The 25178-nt window shown below is 48.9% G+C and overlaps 1 protein-coding gene across 2 annotated transcripts in view; it reads right to left on the reverse strand.

Moving 5' to 3' along the window:
* IPPK (inositol-pentakisphosphate 2-kinase) overlaps nucleotides 1–25178 on the reverse strand; it is a 235871-nt gene that overhangs the window by 105240 nt on the left and 105453 nt on the right. The window contains exon 3 of one of the 2 annotated variants that reach the window (XM_033926759.1): nucleotides 20019–20107. Coding sequence is in view for 1 of the 2 variants with exons in the window: in XM_033926757.1 (XP_033782648.1) it covers nucleotides 2590–2670 (81 nt within the window). In the remaining variant the exon portion in view is untranslated. Of the gene's footprint in view, nucleotides 1–2589; nucleotides 2841–20018; nucleotides 20108–25178 lie in introns of those variants that run through there. The other variant, XM_033926757.1, reaches the window with a different exon arrangement.

The following is a 25178-nucleotide window of genomic DNA, read 5'->3' on the forward strand; positions in this document are numbered from 1 at the left end:
TTAAATCTTAACTTCAGCACTCCACAGGTTTGATTAAAATACTGCATCTTTATTATACCAAGAGAGCCTGGAAATTCTTTAGAATCAATCAAATAGTATCCAAGCCAGAGTATATAAAATAATATAAATAATAAAAGACCATTCTTTACCTCCAAGCAGAATAACCTCTGCTAATGAAAACTGAAACTAAAATCTACAGTGCTTTTACAATGGCTGACTTTGTGCCACATTTGGAGTAACAGCTGATCGTCATATCTCCACAGAGAAGCTAGTTTCTAAGGAGCTTATCATCCCAAATGTGTACATCTAATATTTTGGATTAAAAGCATTTATTTGGAGCACTTTATGCACCATAAACTCCTAAGCAAGATCATAACTATATTACTTGCAATCACATACAAACAAACAAAAAAAGAATTCAGGAAGCCCTTTGCTCACCCACCCCCCTCCACCCCAACTACCTAAACAGAAGCCTCTCCACTCACAATGATACATTTTCCCTCTATCTACCTCAATGTAATTTACTGTCCTCTACCTATTATGTAACCCTCACTTCTTGCATCCTGTAATTCGCTGATTGTCCAGCCTTCTTCAAATGTGAATCGCCTAAAAGTCTTTCGACTATGGCGGTATAGAAGAATAAAGTTATTATTATTACCACAGAGATATTTAGTGCCTATTTGGAAGGTAGTGACTCCATTGCAGGTCCATGCCCATTTCTGCCCAGTAACACCTCCTGAGCAAAAACTCGATTATAATGTGACTTACCATGCACTAATTGAGTTTTTACTGCGAAGACATGTGAACACAACTTTGCATTAGTTACTGCATGCTAAACTGTACAGCTTATTAAAAGAACCTGTAAATCTGCTAGGGCCCTAAGTACAAGCAAAGATTCGGACAAAACTACTGTAGAAACAAGCAGAAAATTACTATTCTAACCAAGATACAAAATGATTTAAATAAAACATATTTTACACTTTTTAAAGATTTACTTTAGTGCATTAAAGACAGTGAAGGCAATATGAGTTAAGTTTAAAGGTAATTAAAAAAAAAAATCATAATGGCACAGTGATAATGAAATTCTATTACTGGAATCCAATAACCCACTAATCTCAGGAAAAAAAAAAAAGTTGCTGTAATCTAAACCCCTTCTGTCCATGCTGTAAAGTCTGTATATTTCACTAAAATCTGTCCTATCCGTACTATGAATTAGAGAATGACACGGGGACCGTTTACCGCGGATCACCGCAGTATTGGGGACAAGACCTTTCACCGTCCCGTGGAAGCGGTGAAAAGTCTTGCTCCTGTGGTTAAAAAAAAAGCTGTGCCTATTTTACTTTCAGGAGCCAGCCATGCCACCATGAAGACAGAAGGAACTCAAAAACTAAGCGTGAGACCAATGTGATTTGAAGAATAAAATTACCAGACAGCAAAAGGTAGAAAAAGATAAATTTATATTTTGTGATTAGAATATTTTGGATTTGAAATATGTATCCTGCTGGAGCTGGTATTAGACGTAACTGGGGACCACACAACCCAGGCTGTGCTTCTTTAGCTTCCAGCTGGCTTAGGGCTCTCTCTCTCTGACCAGGGAGTAGTTGCCCTAGTTGATCTCCCCTAACACTATTCCTGCCATGTGTGACTTAAGTACACTTCTCCCTCCTATCCACAGGGGTTAAGGGCAGAGCCGGCCAGCAAATAATAAAAAACCATAAATAATATTCGGGCCGGTTCTGCCTCTAACCCCGGCTTCCCTCCAGCTATTTTAAGCCCTGTAAGCCCCCCTTAAGCCTTACCTGGTGGTCTAGCAGGTTTTCAGGGCAGGAGCAATCTTCCCACTCGCCTACCCCGTGCAGATCGCTCATAGGAAACGGCTGCCTTGAGCTCTCGAGACGACGACGGGAACTCAAGGAAGCCGTTTCCTACGAGCGATGTGCCCGGGGTAGGCGAGTGGGAAGATTGCTCCTGCCCCGAAAACCCGCTAGACCACCAGGTAAGGCTTAAGGGACTCAAGGCAGCCGTTTCCTATGAGCGATGTGCCCGGGGTAGGCGAGTGGGAAGATTGCTCCTGCCCCGAAAACCCACTAGACCACCAGGTAAGGCTTAAGGGGGGCTTACAGGGCTTAAAATAGCTGGAGGGAAGCCGGGCAGACTTGCACGGTCTGCGTCTGTGTATGGCCGTTTGGAGGAGGATGGGCAGGGGAGGGCTTCAATGGCTGGGAGGGTGTAGATGGGCTGGAGTAAGTCTTAACAGAGATTTTGGCAGTTGGAACCCAAGCACAGTACCGGGTAAAGCTTTGGATTCTTGCCCAGAAATAGCTAAGAAGAAAAATTAATAAAAAAATATAAAAAAAAATTAAATTGAATCAGGTTGGGCAGACTGGATGGACCATTCGGGTCTTTATCTGCCGTCATCTACTATGTTACTATGTATAAAAAACTAACTATTCGAGGCTTGTGCGGGGGGGGGGGGACACATTTCTTTCCCCTGTCATTCTCTCCTTTAGGCATGACGGGATAATTCAATACAGAGTCTGCCTTTAGGCAACGAGGGGAAAACGAGCTCCGCGCGAAGCCGTCGCCTACCTGAACGTGAGACACGACCAGGCTCTTATTCCCTTCTCCGTGATATTTCCATTCATTCTCGTCCATCTTCTCCGCTTCCATAGCCGCCGCCTTATCCCTCGGGCAGCGAAAGGCCCGCAAGGTGAGGAGGGGGGAACCGTCCGCCGCTCCCTCCTCACGAACCGCAAGCCATAAACCCGCCGAACTCGCGCTCCTCTCGCACACAGGCACCACAACGCCCACACCCCGCCGCCACCTTCCCCCGCAGGAAATCCCGCCCTCCCCCGTGACGTCCTCCGACGCCGACCGCTCTCATTGCTCAACTTTGTCGACGCTCAGCGTAGCCGCGTCCGTCGGGGACGGGGCTCTTCTCTCCAAACCTTGCGACGGAACTCACGTAAGCGCGAGCCCGAGCAACGTGGTGGCGCGCGATAGTCAGAGCGCTCGTGAGACTCGTACTGGGTGGCTGCAAGGGGGCGCGAGACTTCGTCACGTCGTAGATGACGTCAGATAAAGACCCGAATGCTCCATCTGGTCTGCCATTTCTTTTTTTCGCAGTGCAGGCTGAAGTACTGCTGTGTTGCCGGCAACTCTAGAGGGCTGGTGTTGGCTAATGACTTGATGGGGAGCTCATGCTACCATGTTCCCCGAAAATAAGTCCAAAAAAGGCACTATGTCTTATTTTCGGGGTATGCACATGATCATCTCTCCCTTCCTCTCCTGCACCCCAATTCCTCCTCTTTCCTTTTTCTCCCCTCTCACCCTTCCCTTTGTGCCTTCCCTCTGCAGCATCTTTCCCTCCCTACCATCTCTCCTGCAGCAGAACCCTTGCCTAGATTCCATCCTTCCCTCCCTACCATCTCTCCTGCAGCAGAACCCTTGCCTAGATTCCATCCTTCCCTCCCTACCATCTCTCCTGCAGCAGAACCCTTGCCTAGATTCCATCCTTCCCTCCCTACCATCTCTCCTGCAACAAAACCCTTGCCTAGATTCCATCCTTCCCTCCCTACCATCTCTCCTGTAGCAGAACCCTTGCCTAGATTCCATCCTTCCCTCCCTACCATCTCTCCTGCAACAGAACCCTTGCCTAGATTTCATCCTTCCCTCCCTACCATCTCTCCTGCAGCAGAACCCTTGCCTAGATTTCATCCTTCCCTCCCTACCATCTCTCCTGCAGCAGAACCCTTGCCTAGATTCCATCCTTCCCTCCCTACCATCTCTCCTGCAGCAGAACCCTTGCCTAGATTCCATCCTTCCCTCCCTACCATCTCTCGTGCAGCAGAACCCGTGCCCAGCTTCCATCCTTCCCTCCCTACCATCTCTCCTGCAGCAGAACCCTTGCCTAGATTCCATCCTTCCCTCCCTACCATCTCTCCTGCAGCAGAACCCTTGCCTAGATTCCATCCTTCCCTCCCTACCATCTCTCCTGCAACAAAACCCTTGCCTAGATTCCATCCTTCCCTCCCTACCATCTCTCCTGTAGCAGAACCCTTGCCTAGATTCCATCCTTCCCTCCCTACCATCTCTCCTGCAGCAGAACCCTTGCCTAGATTTCATCCTTCCCTCCCTACCATCTCTCCTGCAGCAGAACCCTTGCCTAGATTCCATCCTTCCCTCCCTACCATCTCTCCTGCAGCAGAACCCTTGCCTAGATTCCATCCTTCCCTCCCTACCATCTCTCCTGCAGCAGAACCCTTGCCTAGATTCCATCCTTCCCTCTCTACCATCTCTCCTGCAACAAAACCCTTGCCTAGATTCCATCCTTCCCTCCCTACCATCTCTCCTGCAGCAGAACCCGTGCCCAGCTTCCATCCTTCCCTCCCTACCATCTCTCCTGCAGCAGAACCCTTGCCTAGATTCCATCCTTCCCTCCCTACCATCTCTCCTGCAGCAGAACCCTTGCCTAGATTCCATCCTTCCCTCCCTACCATCTCTCCTGCAGCAGAACCCTTGCCTAGATTCCATCCTTCCCTCCCTACCATCTCTCCTGCAGCAGAACCCTTGCCTAGATTCCATCCTTCCCTCTCTACCATCTCTCCTGCAACAAAACCCTTGCCTAGATTCCATCCTTCCCTCCCTACCATCTCTCCTGCAGCAGAACCCTTGCCTAGATTCCATCCTTCCCTCCCTACCATCTCTCCTGCAGCAGAACCCTTGCCTAGATTTCATCCTTCCCTCCCTACCATTTCTCCTGCAGCAGAACCCTTGCCTAGATTCCATCCTTCCCTCCCTACCATCTCTCCTGCAGCAGAACCCTTGCCTAGATTCCATCCTTCCCTCCCTACCATCTCTCCTGCAGCAGAACCCTTGCCTAGATTCCATCCTTCCCTCCCTACCATCTCTCCTGCAACAAAACCCTTGCCTAGATTCCATCCTTCCCTCCCTACCATCTCTCCTGCAGCAGAACCCTTGCCTAGATTCCATCCTTCCCTCCCTACCATCTCTCCTGCAACAGAACCCTTGCCTAGATTTCATCCTTCCCTCCCTACCATCTCTCCTGCAGCAGAACCCTTGCCTAGATTTCATCCTTCCCTCCCTACCATCTCTCCTGCAGCAGAACCCTTGCCTAGATTCCATCCTTCCCTCCCTACCATCTCTCCTGCAGCAGAACCCTTGCCTAGATTCCATCCTTCCCTCCCTACCATCTCTCGTGCAGCAGAACCCGTGCCCAGCTTCCATCCTTCCCTCCCTACCATCTCTCCTGCAGCAGAACCCTTGCCTAGATTCCATCCTTCCCTCCCTACCATCTCTCCTGCAGCAGAACCCTTGCCTAGATTCCATCCTTCCCTCCCTACCATCTCTCCTGCAACAAAACCCTTGCCTAGATTCCATCCTTCCCTCCCTACCATCTCTCCTGTAGCAGAACCCTTGCCTAGATTCCATCCTTCCCTCCCTACCATCTCTCCTGCAGCAGAACCCTTGCCTAGATTTCATCCTTCCCTCCCTACCATCTCTCCTGCAGCAGAACCCTTGCCTAGATTCCATCCTTCCCTCCCTACCATCTCTCCTGCAGCAGAACCCTTGCCTAGATTCCATCCTTCCCTCCCTACCATCTCTCCTGCAGCAGAACCCTTGCCTAGATTCCATCCTTCCCTCCCTACCATCTCTCCTGCAACAAAACCCTTGCCTAGATTCCATCCTTCCCTCCCTACCATCTCTCCTGCAGCAGAACCCTTGCCTAGATTCCATCCTTCCCTCCCTACCATCTCTCCTGCAGCAGAACCCTTGCCTAGATTCCATCCTTCCCTCCCTACCATCTCTCCTGCAGCAGAACCCTTGCCTAGATTCCATCCTTCCCTCCCTACCATCTCTCCTGCAGCAGAACCCTTGCCTAGATTCCATCCTTCCCTCCCTACCATCTCTCCTGCAGCAGAACCCTTGCCTAGATTCCATCCTTCCCTCTCTACCATCTCTCCTGCAACAAAACCCTTGCCTAGCTTCCATCCTTCCCTCCCTACCATCTCTCCTGCAGCAGAACCCTTGCCTAGATTCCATCCTTCCCTCCCTACCATCTCTCCTGCAGCAGAACCCTTGCCTAGATTTCATCCTTCCCTCCCTACCATTTCTCCTGCAGCAGAACCCTTGCCTAGATTCCATCCTTCCCTCCCTACCATCTCTCCTGCAGCAGAACCCTTGCCTAGATTCCATCCTTCCCTCCCTACCATCTCTCCTGCAGCAGAACCCTTGCCTAGATTCCATCCTTCCCTCCCTACCATCTCTCCTGCAGCAGAACCCTTGCCTAGATTCCATCCTTCCCTCCCTACCATCTCTCCTGCAGCAGAACCCTTGCCTAGATTCCATCCTTCCCTCCCTACCATCTCTCCTGCAGCAGAACCCTTGCCTAGATTCCATCCTTCCCTCCCTACCATCTCTCCTGCAGCAGAACCCTTGCCTAGATTCCATCCTTCCCTCCCTACCATCTCTCCTGCAGCAGAACCCTTGCCTAGATTCCATCCTTCCCTCCCTACCATCTCTCCTGCAGCAGAACCCTTGCCTAGATTCCATCCTTCCCTCCCTACCATCTCTCCTGCAGCAGAACCCTTGCCTAGATTCCATCCTTCCCTCCCTACCATCTCTCCTGCAGCAGAACCCTTGCCTAGATTCCATCCTTCCCTCCCTACCATCTCTCCTGCAGCAGAACCCTTGCCTAGATTCCATCCTTCCCTCTCTACCATCTCTCCTGCAACAAAACCCTTGCCTAGATTCCATCCTTCCCTCCCTACCATCTCTCCTGCAGCAGAACCCTTGCCTAGATTCCATCCTTCCCTCCCTACCATCTCTCCTGCAGCAGAACCCTTGCCTACATTCCATCCTTCCCTCCCTACCATCTCTCCTGCAGCAGAACCCTTGCCTAGATTCCATCCTTCCCTCCCTACCATCTCTCCTGCAGCAGAACCCTTGCCTAGATTCCATCCTTCCCTCCCTACCATCTCTCCTGCAGCAGAACCCTTGCCTAGATTCCATCCTTCCCTCTCTACCATCTCTCCTGCAACAAAACCCTTGCCTAGAATCCATCCTTCCCTCCCTACCATCTCTCCTGCAGCAGAACCCTTGCCTAGATTCCATCCTTCCCTCCCTACCATCTCTCCTGCAGCAGAACCCATGCCCAGCTTCCATCCTTCCCTCCCTACCATCTCTCCTGCAGCAGAACCCATGTCCAGCTTCCATCCTTCCCTCCCTACCATCTCTCCTGCAGCAGAACCCGTGCCCAGCTTCCATCCTTCCCTCCCTACCATCTCTCGTGCAGCAGAACCCTTGCCTAGATTCCATCCTTCCCTCCCTACCATCTCTCCTGCAGCAGAACCCTTGCCTAGATTCCATCCTTCCCTCCCTACCATCTCTCCTGCAGCAGAACCCTTGCCTAGCTTCCATCCTTCCCTCCCTACCATCTCTCCTGCAGCAGAACCCTTGCCTAGATTCCATCCTTCCCTCTCTACCATCTCTCCTGCAACAAAACCCTTGCCTAGATTCCATCCTTCCCTCCCTACCATCTCTCCTGCAGCAGAACCCTTGCCTAGATTCCATCCTTCCCTCCCTACCATCTCTCCTGCAGCAGAACCCTTGCCTAGATTCCATCCTTCCCTCCCTACCATCTCTCCTGCAGCAGAACCCTTGCCTAGATTCCATCCTTCCCTCCCTACCATCTCTCCTGCAGCAGAACCCTTGCCTAGATTCCATCCTTCCCTCCCTACCATCTCTCCTGCAGCAGAACCCTTGCCTAGATTCCATCCTTCCCTCTCTACCATCTCTCCTGCAACAAAACCCTTGCCTAGATTCCATCCTTCCCTCCCTACCATCTCTCCTGCAGCAGAACCCTTGCCTAGATTCCATCCTTCCCTCCCTACCATCTCTCCTGCAGCAGAACCCTTGCCTAGATTCCATCCTTCCCTCCCTACCATCTCTCCTGCAGCAGAACCCTTGCCTAGATTCCATCCTTCCCTCCCTACCATCTCTCCTGCAGCAGAACCCTTGCCTAGATTCCATCCTTCCCTCCCTACCATCTCTCCTGCAGCAGAACCCTTGCCTAGATTCCATCCTTCCCTCCCTACCATCTCTCCTGCAACAAAACCCTTGCCTAGATTCCATCCTTCCCTCCCTACCATCTCTCCTGTAGCAGAACCCTTGCCTAGATTCCATCCTTCCCTCCCTACCATCTCTCCTGCAGCAGAACCCTTGCCTAGATTTCATCCTTCCCTCCCTACCATCTCTCCTGCAGCAGAACCCTTGCCTAGATTTCATCCTTCCCTCCCTACCATCTCTCCTGCAGCAGAACCCTTGCCTAGATTCCATCCTTCCCTCCCTACCATCTCTCCTGCAGCAGAACCCTTGCCTAGATTCCATCCTTCCCTCCCTACCATCTCTCGTGCAGCAGAACCCGTGCCCAGCTTCCATCCTTCCCTCCCTACCATCTCTCCTGCAGCAGAACCCTTGCCTAGATTCCATCCTTCCCTCCCTACCATCTCTCCTGCAGCAGAACCCTTGCCTAGATTCCATCCTTCCCTCCCTACCATCTCTCCTGCAACAAAACCCTTGCCTAGATTCCATCCTTCCCTCCCTACCATCTCTCCTGTAGCAGAACCCTTGCCTAGATTCCATCCTTCCCTCCCTACCATCTCTCCTGCAGCAGAACCCTTGCCTAGATTTCATCCTTCCCTCCCTACCATCTCTCCTGCAGCAGAACCCTTGCCTAGATTCCATCCTTCCCTCCCTACCATCTCTCCTGCAGCAGAACCCTTGCCTAGATTCCATCCTTCCCTCCCTACCATCTCTCCTGCAGCAGAACCCTTGCCTAGATTCCATCCTTCCCTCTCTACCATCTCTCCTGCAACAAAACCCTTGCCTATATTCCATCCTTCCCTCCCTACCATCTCTCCTGCAGCAGAACCCTTGCCTAGATTCCATCCTTCCCTCCCTACCATCTCTCCTGCAGCAGAACCCTTGCCTAGATTCCATCCTTCCCTCCCTACCATCTCTCCTGCAGCAGAACCCTTGCCTAGATTCCATCCTTCCCTCCCTACCATCTCTCCTGCAGCAGAACCCTTGCCTAGATTCCATCCTTCCCTCCCTACCATCTCTCCTGCAGCAGAACCCTTGCCTAGATTCCATCCTTCCCTCTCTACCATCTCTCCTGCAACAAAACCCTTGCCTAGATTCCATCCTTCCCTCCCTACCATCTCTCCTGCAGCAGAACCCTTGCCTAGATTCCATCCTTCCCTCCCTACCATCTCTCCTGCAGCAGAACCCTTGCCTAGATTTCATCCTTCCCTCCCTACCATCTCTCCTGCAGCAGAACCCTTGCCTAGATTCCATCCTTCCCTCCCTACCATCTCTCCTGCAGCAGAACCCTTGCCTAGATTCCATCCTTCCCTCCCTACCATCTCTCCTGCAGCAGAACCCTTGCCTAGATTCCATCCTTCCCTCCCTACCATCTCTCCTGCAGCAGAACCCTTGCCTAGATTCCATCCTTCCCTCCCTACCATCTCTCCTGCAGCAGAACCCTTGCCTAGATTCCATCCTTCCCTCCCTACCATCTCTCCTGCAGCAGAACCCTTGCCTAGATTCCATCCTTCCCTCCCTACCATCGCTCCTGCAGCAGAACCCTTGCCTAGATTCCATCCTTCCCTCCCTACCATCTCTCCTGCAGCAGAACCCTTGCCTAGATTCCATCCTTCCCTCCCTACCATCTCTCCTGCAGCAGAACCCTTGCCTAGATTCCATCCTTCCCTCCCTACCATCTCTCCTGCAGCAGAACCCTTGCCTAGATTCCATCCTTCCCTCCCTACCATCTCTCCTGCAGCAGAACCCTTGCCTAGATTCCATCCTTCCCTCCCTACCATCTCTCCTGCAGCAGAACCCTTGCCTAGATTCCATCCTTCCCTCTCTACCATCTCTCCTGCAACAAAACCCTTGCCTAGATTCCATCCTTCCCTCCCTACCATCTCTCCTGCAGCAGAACCCTTGCCTAGATTCCATCCTTCCCTCCCTACCATCTCTCCTGCAGCAGAACCCTTGCCTACATTCCATCCTTCCCTCCCTACCATCTCTCCTGCAGCAGAACCCTTGCCTAGATTCCATCCTTCCCTCTCTACCATCTCTCCTGCAACAAAACCCTTGCCTAGATTCCATCCTTCCCTCCCTACCATCTCTCCTGCAGCAGAACCCTTGCCTAGATTCCATCCTTCCCTCCCTACCATCTCTCCTGCAGCAGAACCCATGCCCAGCTTCCATCCTTCCCTCCCTACCATCTCTCCTGCAGCAGAACACATGTCCAGCTTCCATCCTTCCCTCCCTACCATCTCTCCTGCAGCAGAACCCGTGCCCAGCTTCCATCCTTCCCTCCCTACCATCTCTCGTGCAGCAGAACCCGTGCCCAGCTTCCATCCTTCCCTCCCTACCATCTCTCCTGCAGCAGAACCCGTGCCCAGCTTCCATCCTTCCCTCCCTACCATCTCTCCTGCAGCAGAACCCTTGCCTAGATTCCATCCTTCCCTCCCTACCATCTCTCCAGCAGAACCCATGCCCAGCTTCCATCCTTCCCTCCCTACCATCTCTCCTGCAGCAGAACCCGTGCCCAGCTTCCATCCTTCCCTCCCTACCATCTCTCGTGCAGCAGAACCCGTGCCCAGCTTCCATCCTTCCCTCCCTACCATCTCTCGTGCAGCAGAACCCGTGCCCAGCTTCCATCCTTCCCTCCCTACCATCTCTCCTGCAGCAGAACCCTTGCCTAGATTCCATCCTTCCCTCCCTACCATCTCTCCTGCAGCAGAACCCTTGCCTAGCTTCCATCCTTCCCTCCCTACCATCTCTCCTGCAGCAGAACCCGTGCCCAGCTTCCATCCTTCCCTCCCTACCATCTCTCCTGCAGCAGAACCCTTGCCTAGATTCCATCCTTCCCTCCCTACCATCTCTCCTTCATCAGAACCCGTGCCCAGCTTCCATCCTTCCCTCCCTACCATCTCTCGTGCAGCAGAACCCGTGCCCAGCTTCCATCCTTCCCTCCCTACCATCTCTCGTGCAGCAGAGCCCGTGCCCAGCTTCCATCCTTCCCTCCCTACCATCTCTCCTGCAGCAGAACCCTTGCCTAGATTCCATCCTTCCCTCCCTACCATCTCTCCTGCAGCAGAACCCTTGCCTAGATTCCATCCTTCCCTCTCTACCATCTCTCCTGCAACAAAACCCTTGCCTAGATTCCATCCTTCCCTCCCTACCATCTCTCCTGCAGCAGAACCCTTGCCTAGATTCCATCCTTCCCTCCCTACCATCTCTCCTGCAGCAGAACCCTTGCCTAGATTTCATCCTTCCCTCCCTACCATCTCTCCTGCAGCAGAACCCTTGCCTAGATTCCATCCTTCCCTCCCTACCATCTCTCCTGCAGCAGAACCCTTGCCTAGATTCCATCCTTCCCTACCTACCATCTCTCCTGCAGCAGAACCCTTGCCTAGATTCCATCCTTCCCTCCCTACCATCTCTCCTGCAGCAGAACCCTTGCCTAGATTCCATCCTTCCCTCCCTACCATCTCTCCTGCAGCAGAACCCTTGCCTAGATTCCATCCTTCCCTCCCTACCATCTCTCCTGCAGCAGAACCCTTGCCTAGATTCCATCCTTCCCTCCCTACCATCTCTCCTGCAGCAGAACCCTTGCCTAGATTCCATCCTTCCCTCCCTACTATCTCTCCTGCAGCAGAACCCTTGCCTAGATTCCATCCTTCCCTCCCTACCATCTCTCCTGCAGCAGAACCCTTGCCTAGATTTCATCCTTCCCTCCCTACCATCTCTCCTGCAGCAAAACCCTTGCCTAGATTCCATCCTTCAATCCCTACCATCTCTCCTGCAGCAGAACCCTTGCCTAGATTCCATCCTTCCCTCCCTACCATCTCTCCTGCAGCAGAACCCTTGCCTAGATTCCATCCTTCCCTCTCTACCATCTCTCCTGCAACAAAACCCTTGCCTAGATTCCATCCTTCCCTCCCTACCATCTCTCCTGCAGCAGAACCCTTGCCTAGATTCCATCCTTCCCTCCCTACCATCTCTCCTGCAGCAGAACCCTTGCCTAGATTCCATCCTTCCCTCCCTACCATCTCTCCTGCAGCAGAACCCTTGCCTAGATTCCATCCTTCCCTCCCTACCATCTCTCCTGCAGCAGAACCCTTGCCTAGATTCCATCCTTCCCTCCCTACCATCTCTCCTGCAGCAGAACCCTTGCCTAGATTCCATCCTTCCCTCTCTACCATCTCTCCTGCAACAAAACCCTTGCCTAGATTCCATCCTTCCCTCCCTACCATCTCTCCTGCAGCAGAACCCTTGCCTAGATTCCATCCTTCCCTCCCTACCATCTCTCCTGCAGCAGAACCCTTGCCTAGATTCCATCCTTCCCTACCATCTCTCCTGCAGCAGAACCCTTGCCTAGATTCCATCCTTCCCTCCCTACCATCTCTCCTGCAGCAGAACCCTTGCCTAGATTCCATCCTTCCCTCCCTACCATCTCTCCTGCAGCAGAACCCTTGCCTAGATTCCATCCTTCCCTCTCTACCATCTCTCCTGCAACAAAACCCTTGCCTAGATTCCATCCTTCCCTCCCTACCATCTCTCCTGCAGCAGAACCCTTGCCTAGATTCCATCCTTCCCTCCCTACCATCTCTCCTGAAGCAGAACCCATGCCCAGCTTCCATCCTTCCCTCCCTACCATCTCTCCTGCAGCAGAACCCATGTCCAGCTTCCACCCTTCCCTCCCTACCATCTCTCCTGCAGCAGAACCCGTGCCCAGCTTCCATCCTTCCCTCCCTACCATCTCTCCTGCAGCAGAACCCGTGCCCAGCTTCCATCCTTCCCTCCCTACCATCTCTCCTGCAGCAGAACCCGTGCCCAGCTTCCATCCTTCCCTCCCTACCATCTCTCCTGCAGCAGAACCCTTGCCTAGATTCCATCCTTCCCTCCCTACCATCTCTCCAGCAGCAGAACCCGTGCCCAGCTTCCATCCTTCCCTCCCTACCATCTCTCCTGCAGCAGAACCCGTGCCCAGCTTCCATCCTTCTCTCCCTACCATCTCTCGTGCAGCAGAACCCGTGCCCAGCTTCCATCCTTCCCTCCCTACCATCTCTCCTGCAGCAGAACCCTTGCCTAGATTCCATCCTTCCCTCCCTACCATCTCTCCTGCAGCAGAACCCTTGCCTAGCTTCCATCCTTCCCTCCCTACCATCTCTCCTGCAGCAGAACCCGTGCCCAGCTTCCATCCTTCCCTCCCTACCATCTCTCCTGCAGCAGAACCCTTGCCTAGATTCCATCCTTCCCTCCCTACCATCTCTCCTTCATCAGAACCCGTGCCCAGCTTCCATCCTTCCCTCCCTACCATCTCTCGTGCAGCAGAACCCGTGCCCAGCTTCCATCCTTCCCTCCCTACCATCTCTCGTGCAGCAGAACCCGTGCCCAGCTTCCATCCTTCCCTCCCTACCATCTCTCCTGCAGCAGAACCCTTGCCTAGATTCCATCCTTCCCTCCCTACCATCTCTCCTGCAGCAGAACCCTTGCCTAGCTTCCATCCTTCCCTCCCTACCATCTCTCCTGCAGCAGAACCCTTGCCTAGATTCCATCCTTCCCTCCCTACCATCTCTCCTGCAGCAGAACCCTTGCCTAGATTCCATCCTTCCCTCTCTACCATCTCTCCTGCAACAAAACCCTTGCCTAGATTCCATCCTTCCCTCCCTACCATCTCTCCTGCAGCAGAACCCTTGCCTAGATTCCATCCTTCCCTCCCTACCATCTCTCCTGCAGCAAAACCCTTGCCTAGATTCCATCCTTCCCTCCCTACCATCTCTCCTGCAGCAGAACCCTTGCCTAGATTCCATCCTTCCCTCCCTACCATCTCTCCTGCAGCAGAACCCTTGCCTAGATTCCATCCTTCCCTCTCTACCATCTCTCCTGCAACAAAACCCTTGCCTAGATTCCATCCTTCCCTCCCTACCATCTCTCCTGCAGCAGAACCCTTGCCTAGATTCCATCCTTCCCTCCCTACCATCTCTCCTGCAGCAGAACCCTTGCCTAGATTCCATCCTTCCCTCCCTACCATCTCTCCTGCAGCAGAACCCTTGCCTAGATTCCATCCTTCCCTCCCTACCATCTCTCCTGCAGCAGAACCCTTGCCTAGATTCCATCCTTCCCTCCCTACCATCTCTCCTGCAGCAGAACCCTTGCCTAGATTCCATCCTTCCCTCCCTACCATCTCTCCTGCAGCAGAACCCTTGCCTAGATTCCATCCTTCCCTCTCTACCATCTCTCCTGCAACAAACCCCTTGCCTAGATTCCATCCTTCCCTCCCTACCATCTCTCCTGCAGCAGAACCCTTGCCTAGATTCCATCCTTCCCTCCCTACCATCTCTCCTCCAGCAGAACCCATGCCCAGCTTCCATCCTTCCCTCCCTACCATCTCTCCTGCAGCAGAACCCATGTCCAGCTTCCATCCTTCCCTCCCTACCATCTCTCCTGCAGCAGAACCCGTGCCCAGCTTCCATCCTTCCCTCCCTACCATCTCTCGTGCAGCAGAACCCGTGCCCAGCTTCCATCCTTCCCTCCCTACCATCTCTCCTGCAGCAGAACCCGTGCCCAGCTTCCATCCTTCCCTCCCTACCATCTCTCCTGCAGCAGAACCCTTGCCTAGATTCCATCCTTCCCTCCCTACCATCTCTCCTGCAGCAGAACCCTTGCCTAGCTTCCATCCTTCCCTCCCTACCATCTCTCCTGCAGCAGAACCCTTGCCTAGCTTCCATCCTTCCCTCCCTACCATCTCTCCTGCAGCAGAACCCTTGCCTAGATTCCATCCTTCCCTCTCTACCATCTCTCCTGCAACAAAACCCTTGCCTAGATTCCATCCTTCCCTCCCTACCATCTCTCCTGCAGCAGAACCCTTGCCTAGATTCCATCCTTCCCTCCCTACCATCTCTCCTGCAGCAGAACCCATGCCCAGCTTCCATCCTTCCCTCCCTACCATCTCTCCAGCAGAACCCATGCCCAGCTTCCATCCTTCCCTCCCTACCATCTCTCCTGCAGCAGAACCCGTGCCCAGCTTCCATCCTTCCCTCCCTACCATCTCTCGTGCAGCAGAACCCGTGCCCAGCTTCCATCCTTCCCTCCCTACCATCTCTCGTGCAGCAGAACCCGTGCCCAGCTTCCATCCTTCCCTCCCTACCATCTCTCCTGCAGCAGAACCCGTGCCCAGCTTCCATCCTTCCCTCCCTACCATCTCTCGTGCAGCAGAACCCGTGCCCAGCTTCCATCCTTTCCTCCCTACCATCTCTCGTGCAGCAGAACCCGTGCCCAGCTTCCATCCTTCCCATTCTTCATGCAGCAAAACCCTTGCCCAGCTTCCATCCTTCCCTCCCTACCATCTCTCGTGCAGCAGAACCCTTGCCCAACTTCCATCCTTCCCTCCCTCCCATTCTTCATACAGCAAAACCCTTCCACAGATTCTATCCTTCCCTCCCATCTCTTGTGCCGCAGAACCCTTGAGCACCCCCCGCCAAGCCCCCGCTGACCCTCCATCCTTCCCTCCTATCTGAACCCTGCCCACTGCGAGCAAACCCTACGTACATACAGCCAAAGCAGCGTTGAGCCGGCCGCACTCAAAGGCTACTTAAGGGAGAGTGTGGCAGAGTGGTTAAAGCTACAGCCTCAGCAAACTGAGGTTAAGAACATAAGAAACGCCTTCACCGGATCAGACCTTAGGTCCATCTAGTCCGGCGACCTGCACACGCGGAGGCCAAGCTAGGTGCTCCCTGATGGAGACCTTGATTACCCGTATCCCTCAATGTGATTTGCAAGAAGGTGTGCATCCAACTTGCGCTTGAATCCCAGAATGGTAGTCTCCATCACAACCTCCTCCGGGAGAGCATTCCAAGCGTCCACCACTTGCTGTGCGAAACAGAACTTCCTGACATTTGTCCTGGGCCTGCTGCCCCTCAGTTTCAGTCCTTGACCTCTTGTCCGTGTCACATTTGACAATGTGAATAATGATGTTTCTTGCTCTATTTTGTTGAATCCTTTCAGTATTTTAAAAGTCTCTATCATATCCCCTTGCAGTCTCCTCTTTTCGAGGGTGAACAGTCCCAGTTTTCCGAGGCGTTCTTTGTAGCTCAAATTTTCCATACCTTTTACTAGTTTTGTGGTTCGCCTCTGCATCCTCTCCAGCAGGGTTATATCCTTCTTTAGGTATGGAGATCAGTGTTGGATACAGTATTCCAAGTGTGGTTTGACCATTGCTCTGTAAAACGGCATTATGACGCCCTCTGATCTACTCGTGATCCCCTTCTTTATCATTCCCAACATCCTGTTTGCTTTCTTTGCCACCGTTGCGCATTGAGCCGACGGCTTCAGGTTCCTGTCTATCATTACCCCCAGGTCCCTTTCTTGTTCGCTTTTGCCCAATGTTACACCTAACATTTTATATTCATGTTCCTTGTTTTTCCTACCCAGGTGCATCGCCTTGCATTTTTCTATGTTAAACTTCATCTGCCACTTTTCCGCCCATTTCTCCAGATGGTTCAGATCCTTCTGGAGATCCTCGCTGTCCTTTTGTGACCCAACTGCCCGACATAGTTTTGTGTCATCTGCAAATTTGATTATATTACTTGTTGTTTCCTCTTCCAGGTCATTTATGAAGATATTGAATAAGAGGGGCCCAAGAACCGAGCTCTGGGGCACGCCGCTTGTCACCTCCCAGTCCGAGAAATTCCCATTTATGCTTACCCTCTGCAATCTGTTCTCTAGCCATTTGCCTATCCATCTGAGTACGTCCCCTTCTATTCCATGGCTTAGTAGTTTCCTCATAAGCCTTGCATGCGGGACCTTGTCGAACGCTTTCTGGAAGTTCAAGTAAATTATATCCACCGGGTCTCCGCTATCGATTTGTTTGTTCACCTTCTCAAAAAATTGAAATAAATTCGTCAAACATGACTTCCCCTTCCTGAAGCCGTGTTGACTTGCTCTCATCAGGTTGTGATTTTCCAGGTGTTGCACTATGCTATCCTTGATTAGTGCTTCAACCATCTTCCCAGGAACCGACGTAAGACTCACAGGTCTATAGTTGCTCGGTTCTCCTCCCAATCCTTTTTTGAAGATTGGGATGACATTCGCTATCTTCCACGCTGCTCCTTGTGACCCTGGGCAAGTCACTTAATCCCCTCCTTGCCCCAGGTACATTAAATAGATTGTGAGCCTGCCAGGACAGATTGGGAAAAATGCTTGAGTACCTGAATAAAGTCATGAAAACTGTTCTGAGCTCCCCTGAGAGAACGGTATAGAAAATTGAATAAATAAAAATAAATACTTCGGCCTTGTCCGCCGGAGAATTCACTCTGCCACATCATCATCTGACATCATATGTAATGCTGCAGAGTGAGTTCTCCAGCGGACAAGGCCAAAGTAGCCTGTGATTGCGGCCAGCCCGACGCTGCTTTGGATGAAGGTATGAAAGTATTACTTGCAGTCGGCAGGGTTCGGATGGGAGGGAAGGATGGAGGGTCAGCAGGGGGCAGCTGCATGGTGGGGGGGGGTGTGGCGGGTTGAAGAGTTGCTGCAGGTGAATCCCAGGACTAGGGCTTACTTTTGGGGTGGGTCTACCTTGAAAATCATGCTAGGGCTTATTTTCAGGGTGGGTCTTATTTTCGGGGAAGCATGGTAGTTTACATTAAGAATTTCATTTTTAGATACAATCAATAGATCCACATCGATAGGTTGCACATTTTATGTAATAAACACAGTTGAAACTGCAAATGATGTTTTTAGTTGTGCCGTTGTTAATTCCACTCCCCCAACGGTTCTGATAAAAGGTAAGATCTGAGTAAGGTGTTTAACGTACTTTTTCTAAGTCTGGTTAACAGAGTTGCCTAGTGAGTTCAAGGAACAAACTTTTCACAACAGGCTTAATATCCTGACACATTTACAAATTCATTCCCATAATGTTAGTTTCTCTGTCATCGCCCCTACTCACTGGAACTCTGGGCCCCTTAAATTGGTTATTCCAGTGCAATAGATGAGAAGGGTTGTGTCCCAATGGCCTTGTAAAATAAAATTGAACCTTGAAAATCAAGGTTCTCCAGGACTGATTTGGGAACCCCTGGTTTAGACTATGATTATACCAAGACAAGTAAATCCACCATTAACAAAATACATTGCTAAAGGTTTTAGTAGCAAACTGATGGGTGATGAATGTGTTCATATGCATGATGATATATTTATGAAAACATCTTCGAAAAAATTACATGGGCATTTAAAATAGCAAAGGGAATTTATTTTTATTTTCCTGGTTGGGGTAGGAAAGGTATACTTTAACAGAGGCAGTAGGATATCATTTCTGATGCTATGTAGGATAAAATATTATTTGGGCCAGGGCCCAAATAGCTCATCCCATTCACTCACGTACTTAAGTTGCATAATCCATACTCTGCCTCAGTTCATTGTTGTTTACAAGTTTCATGAAGAAAGCCTTATTCCTCATTCCAAATATTACCTGTTCTCCTAGGGCTCTACTCAAGCATTGGGGATGGGTGTATAAATTAAGTATGGCATATGATATGCTTATCTAATTAAGATCACTCTTGTAAGGAGTAAAGTTGAAACAAGAGAAGGAAGTAAACCTGTCGGTTACATTTTGAGATGTCTAACAACATTTTTGAGACTACACCGCCTAAGCTATAAATATTTTACATTGAACTATCAGTTCCCTGACGCAGGATCGAAACGTGCCACGTCGGAACCTGAAAGCTAAGATAAGTTTGCTATTTTGAAATTCTAATTTCATGCAAATCTAGTAGACTGTGTGGTACACATCATTTTGAGAACACACCTCATTCCTGATATCAACTCAAGTATTTTGAACATGCGATGATTGGGTGGGTTTTCCCCTGTTTACTGCCTTTGTGTCTCTGAGCATTAGTTTCATCACTAGTTGATATATCTTTCAGGCATTGACTTTACTCCTTACAAGAGTGATTTTCTATCAGATATGACATACTCCCTTTAATCACTCAATTTTTTGGAATTATTGAGTTTAGTGTCCCCACTTCGATTTATCTGACAGTATCTAATTAAGATGGCAATGAACCAGTTCAAAGGGGAAAATACTCATTACCCAAGTAAGCTATATCCTAAAAGCAGCTAAGTCAGTACTTATCAAACTTTCTACCGCTGTAATCCTATTATTATGGCCATAGACTACTTCAACTTTAGCAGTAATGTAGATGGGCCCCAGCTTATTTTTGTTAGGTTATGGATTAGATAGAACCTTGTCTGTATATTGCTAGCTACCTTCTTTAGATGATTTATTGAATCATTTTAGCACTGGAGGAAAGCTTTTCATACTCTTTATGTTGTTAGAGGCATTTATTAGGGATTGGGGAGGGGAGAGAGTTGGTAGGGGAGATACAAGATGAGGATAAAAGAAAGGAAGAGAATAGTGGGGATTTATAAGAGTTAAGATCTCTCATGTATCATGAGGACTCATGGCTTAAAGGAAGGGGTAATAATTGTCATATAACACAAGACTACATTGTATTGGATTCAAATGATACACAATATATTTATTTTTATATTCAATAAAATAAGGTGGATTTGATTTAAATCACTAGTCAGAAAGACTTGAGGATCCTTTTACTAAGATGTGCTAGTGCTAACTTGTGGCAATGCGTCCAATGGACGCGTTAGCATTTAGCATACGCTAAGACACACTAGCACACCGTAGTAAAAGGACCCTTTGATTTAAATCATGATTTTCTCTTGTATTCATAGCCACTCAGTACTACACAAAAATGGTATATTTGCTTGTTTCAATTCTTTATTCATTTCTAACAATTGTATCAAAATGACAGTAACATGCAGTAATAACAACAAATACATTTTTGCTCAAATATGACAATTCCTCAATAGTCTTTAAGAAATATGATGAAATCAAAACATTTACCAACCTAAAGATCCTGCCTGTTCAAACATGTTCCTTTTGTTATCTTCTCATGATGTTTTCATTTGGGCCACCCATTATCTCTTTTTTTTCCTCCTAGGAGAGAATAATAAGAAAAGCTTCAGGCTATATACACAAAGAATTCAAGATTTGTGGAGCATTTTGCTCAAAAGTTTTCACTTTTGTTTTTACTGCTTGCCCCTCCCTCCTCACACTTAAGCTTCTTGTGCAGATATATAATAAGCTTAGCACTAGAGAATGAGTTGGTGGTCAAAGTTTGGCCCTGTCACGTCCCTGTGAACTCTGTCCTAATTTGCACAAGCCTCGAACAGTTCTGATTTATATTTAAATCTTTTTATTACAGTATAAACAAAGGACAATATAAATCACAAATTGAGCCTTCCATTTCAATCTGGTTTTGGTACAAGGATTCAGTTACCTATGTTTTTACATTATCTGGGAAGGTAATTGGATTGACTTTCAGACATGGGTGTGGAAGAGAACCTAAACTGTGTGGTGCATGAACAGGAAACGGAGTGTCTAGTAAATGTTGGAACTGTTCCTTAATGCCAGCAACAATGGATGAATCTGTTACAGTAACAGTAAGATGCTTGAGGAGCTGGGCAATGATAGAAGGATGTTGCAGAAGGCAGGAGTCTGATCAGCAGAGGACTCTTGCTGCCACATCAAAGACAGACAAGGCACAAATGATGTAATTTAACAATAGCTCATTTAAAACCAAAATCAGCTTCTGCTTTTTTTTTAATCACTGAATTCAGTTACCAATTGTCTAAGATAGTAGTATAGTAAATAATGGTAGATAAAGACCTAACGTGGTCCATCCAATCACACTCATTTGTAAGGCAACAAACCAGTAATTATTCATTTGACTTGCTAAGTTTCAGTATAAGATGTTTTTCCCTCCCCCAATATAGATAAGACCTGTACTCAGATTATTTAAATGTGGTATAAAATGCTTATAGTTGCTCTCACTCTTTCTTGCCGCAAATGGGACGGAGACTCTAGAAGTCTCTCCGGCATCGTCTTCTTTCCCCTCTGCTGGGCTTCTATTTAAGAACCACTCCTATGCATCATAAATGAAGATGGGAGGGGCCTTAGGCATCTGAGCCAATCGGTATTTTTTATTATTATTATTCAATTTTCTTTACTGTTCTCCCAAGGGAGCTCAGAACAGTTTACATGAATTTATTCAGGTACTCAAGCATTTTTCCCCGTCTGTCCCAGTGGGCTCACAATCAGTCTAATGTACTCATACTTGGGGCAATAGGGACTTAAGTGACTTGCCCAGGGTCACAAGGAGCAGCATGGGTTTGAACCCACAACATCAGGGTGCTTAGGCTGTAGCTTTAACCACTGCGCCACATTTTCCTGGTTCATCACAGAATGCAACCAACACAGAAGAGGACTAAAACAGAAGTCAATCCTTGCTGGTTATAATACCGCTCTCAGAAATCTGTGCTGTCCTCACACTACAGTGTTCGGAACCATTTTCACAGGTAAAAGATATCTTTCATTGAGTCGGTATTTTTTATGCAAAAACCATAATCACGCAAGCTCATATAAAGTGCTGAGTGCAATAAATAAATGACTTTTAAAAATAGATATCAAAAAACTTTTTGCACTTATCTTATAAAGAGCTGGCTTGCGATTCTTAGTTGTTCATTATATGGCGTTCATTTATTGCGTGATTATGGTTTTTGCATAAAAAATACCGACTCAATGAAAGATATCTTTTACCTGTGAAAATGGTTCCGAACACTGTAGTGTGAGGACAGCACAGATTTCTGAGAGCGGTATTATAACCAGCAAGGATTGACTTCTGTTTTAGTCCTCTTCTGTGTTGGTTGGATTTGGTTTTCACATGAGGACTTGTTTGCCTAATATAGTGGTTGAGTTCATCACAGAATGCACCAGGAAGGAGAAGGCCCAACATTTTGGAGTGGTGGGCCAGCTGGAGGGTATGAGCGTCCCTCCGGCTGTACATTCAACTGAAAGGTGGGGGGTTGGGGGTAGAGTTAGGGGCGCAGGGCTTGAGTTGGGGGGGTTTGGGTTCAGGTGAGTGGTAACCGAAGGGAGTGGTCATCCCTCCTGTAGGCCAAGTTTGCGGGTGGGGATTTTGACGGGAGGGAGTGGGCATCCCTCCAACAAGCCAAGTTCATGGGGGGGGGGAGGTTCAGGGGTTCCCTACCAAAGCCGCTCAGCTCATCGCAGCAGGGGTTTCCCTTGCCGCAATCAGCTGATAGCAAGGGATCAGGCAAGATTCTCTAACCCGGCGCTTGTGACATGGGTACTGGTTAGAAAATTGGGCCGCTTAGGCAGTGTTGGGCATCTGTCCCTCAGGGCAAAAGCGATTCTGTATAGGACGCCAGTGTGCGAGTCTTAGCCAGCTGCAGAAACCAGCATCCTATACAGAATTTCCCCCACAGCCTCATGCTACATAATTAAAAACTCATTTAATGATGAGTAATTTTGGGACTACAATGTATCTTAAGTAGAAAACTATCTTTAAATAGATTTTCCTCAAAAAAATTGTATTTTTTAATCCAATTTAAATTTTTAAAAAATCATTGACTTTTATCCACCCTGAATAAAAAATAAAAATATATGTAATTAAATGGTCCGTTGAGGTTTTTCTGATCAAGTTATGCTGCTATTGAAGCAATAACAGGAAGTTATAAAATACCGTTTCCTTATCTAGTGGCCTTTCCCAACTGCTATGATAAGTGACACCGAAAGGGGAAGGGAATTTGTGATCTTTTAATAAGATCAAATAGAGAACATTTTGTTATAGATTCTTTCTTCCCAGGTCAGAGTAAGTGCTTGTGTGTTTATGACTGAATGAATAGCAGCAAGCATTACGAGGGGCTGCTGAAAAGTTCTCAGCCCAACCAAGAAGAAGAGAATGATGTGGAGCCATGAAACTTACAAGTTATTCCACACTTTTCATGATACAGTGGAACCTCGGTTTGCAAGACAAGCAAAACACTCAGCAAACTTTTGGCTTGCAAACCGAGCATGTTCTGGTGTACGAGCACCTCCCCCTCCGCTCTAACCGGCATCGCACCCCCCCGAACCGGCATCGCAACCCCCCCCCCCCGCGAGAACCGCAAAGCACCCCCGTGCTGAAAGCAGCATCCATCCGCCCTTCCTCCCAAGCACGGTCCTTACCCCTTCTGCTCGTTGTAAGGGTGAATGCGAGCTCCCGCCTCTTGCCTGGGCTGGACCTTGAGCATCTGCACATGCTCAAGGCCTTCTGGCTCTTGTTCTCTCGGAGATCTCGTTCTCTCTTGGTTGGGCTGAGAACTTTTCAGTGGCCCCTTGTAATACTTATACATTTCAGAACTTCTCCCGCACAAAGAATTGATATCTTTGCAGTGGTGGAAAGCATGACGGATTTGATTTTAATCAAATTCACCTTGTTTTCTGACTAATAATTTAAAATCATTAAAAAAAAATTATTATCATCATAGTGTTCCCTTGTCTGTACCTTGGGCTAAAGCAGTTCAGAAGTTCTCTTGGCAATTTTGTATTTGGCACATTTAGGCTTTTACTTCAAATTCACTTTTCACTTGATTCTTCATTCAGGAGTCAAATCAGCTTATCTGCTATTGAAACTGGTTGAGTTTCTAAGTTACAGAATTTAAGACAGTTTTTGGAAACAGCTAACAGAGTGTGAAGACTTAAGTAATCAAGGCTTGGGTTTCCTAGTTTAAATTACTATTGCCCTCCCTAAAGCACCTTCTGAAATGGCATCGCATTGATACAAGGGAGCCTGGAGCAAATGCTTTCAGCAGAGAATGACACGGGGACAGATTTTTCCCCGTCCCCGTGGGAAATCATTTTTCCATCCCATCCCAGCGAGTTCCTTTTCCTGCCCCTGCCCCATTCCTGCAAGCTCTGTCCTCATCTGCACAAGCCTCAAAATCATAAATGTTCGAGGCTTGTACGGTTAAGGCATAGGAATGGGGCAGGGGCATGGGCAGGGACAAAACTTGCAGGGACGGGGAAATGGACAAATTTGTCCCCATGTCATTCTCTACTTTTCTGTTCCAACTGCACAGATGTTGCTAGTCGGAGGAATGCTTTTCATACTGTCATATGTTGTTACAAAGTGGCATCGAAGATTGGGCCCCAACAATCCAGACTGTTACAGAAATAATTCATAGTAGTAGTCTGGGCAGACTCAAAACCACCTGCTACCTTATTCCCAGTCAAAGTTTGCACTCTCCTGGGGCTATGTTAATGGATCTGGGTTCTCTTCTGATCTCCCTTCTCAGCTGGAAAGGAAAAAAGCCTCAACTGGAAGACCTGTCATTTGCCAATTTTATCAAAGACATAGTGGAAACCATTCCATTTCCTTTGAAGCCCAGGGCACTTTCCCCAGAGAAGGCTGTGACAGCATGTATCCAGCACATCCTAAGGGAGACACAGATAAAAATATGAGTCCCCTCTGTATGTGAGAAGGCAGACTCCAAGTACAGAATCCAGAACACACCTGTCAGTAGTATCCTCAAGGTGGCCAAGTAGATAAGAAACCTCTGTTCATTGCAGCATGAACCATCTTGGGAGGAAGGTTTCTAAAACCAGAACATTTAAATAAATATGCATGGCCCGCTGTAACAGCCAAATCATTGGCTTTTGTGTAGCAGGTGGTTACGCCTCCTGCTTTGTGTAAGCCACACAGAAAAGCGGTATCTCAAGTCCCATCCCCTTTGGCAATAGTTTTTATTTTTCATCTCCCCCCACTGGGTAGGGGTGGCAGGATATTGGCAACCTGTACAGGGTAGGGGATTGATCTTAGTCAAAAAGTTAAAACGAGATCATCATCTGCTCATAAATCAGAATATGTACTCCTATCTTAGACAAAAAGAAGCTAAGAAGTTTGATGACAAAAAAACATAAGAATAGTCTTATTAAGTCAGACCAACGGTCCATATAGCCCAGTATCCCATCTCCACAGAGGCCAATCCAAGTCACAAGTACCTGGCAAAAACCCAAAGAGTAGCAATGGCTTCCCCTATGTCTGTCTCAACAGTGGACTATGGACTTTTCCTCTAGGAATTTGTCCAAATCTTTTTTTTAAACTAGCTACATCAACCGCTCTTACCACATCCTCTGGCATACTATCACACAAGTTGGGAGAAGG

The sequence above is a fragment of the Geotrypetes seraphini genome, chromosome 17 (genome assembly GCF_902459505.1).
Source record: "Geotrypetes seraphini chromosome 17, aGeoSer1.1, whole genome shotgun sequence".
Classification (NCBI taxonomy): domain Eukaryota; kingdom Metazoa; phylum Chordata; class Amphibia; order Gymnophiona; family Dermophiidae; genus Geotrypetes; species Geotrypetes seraphini.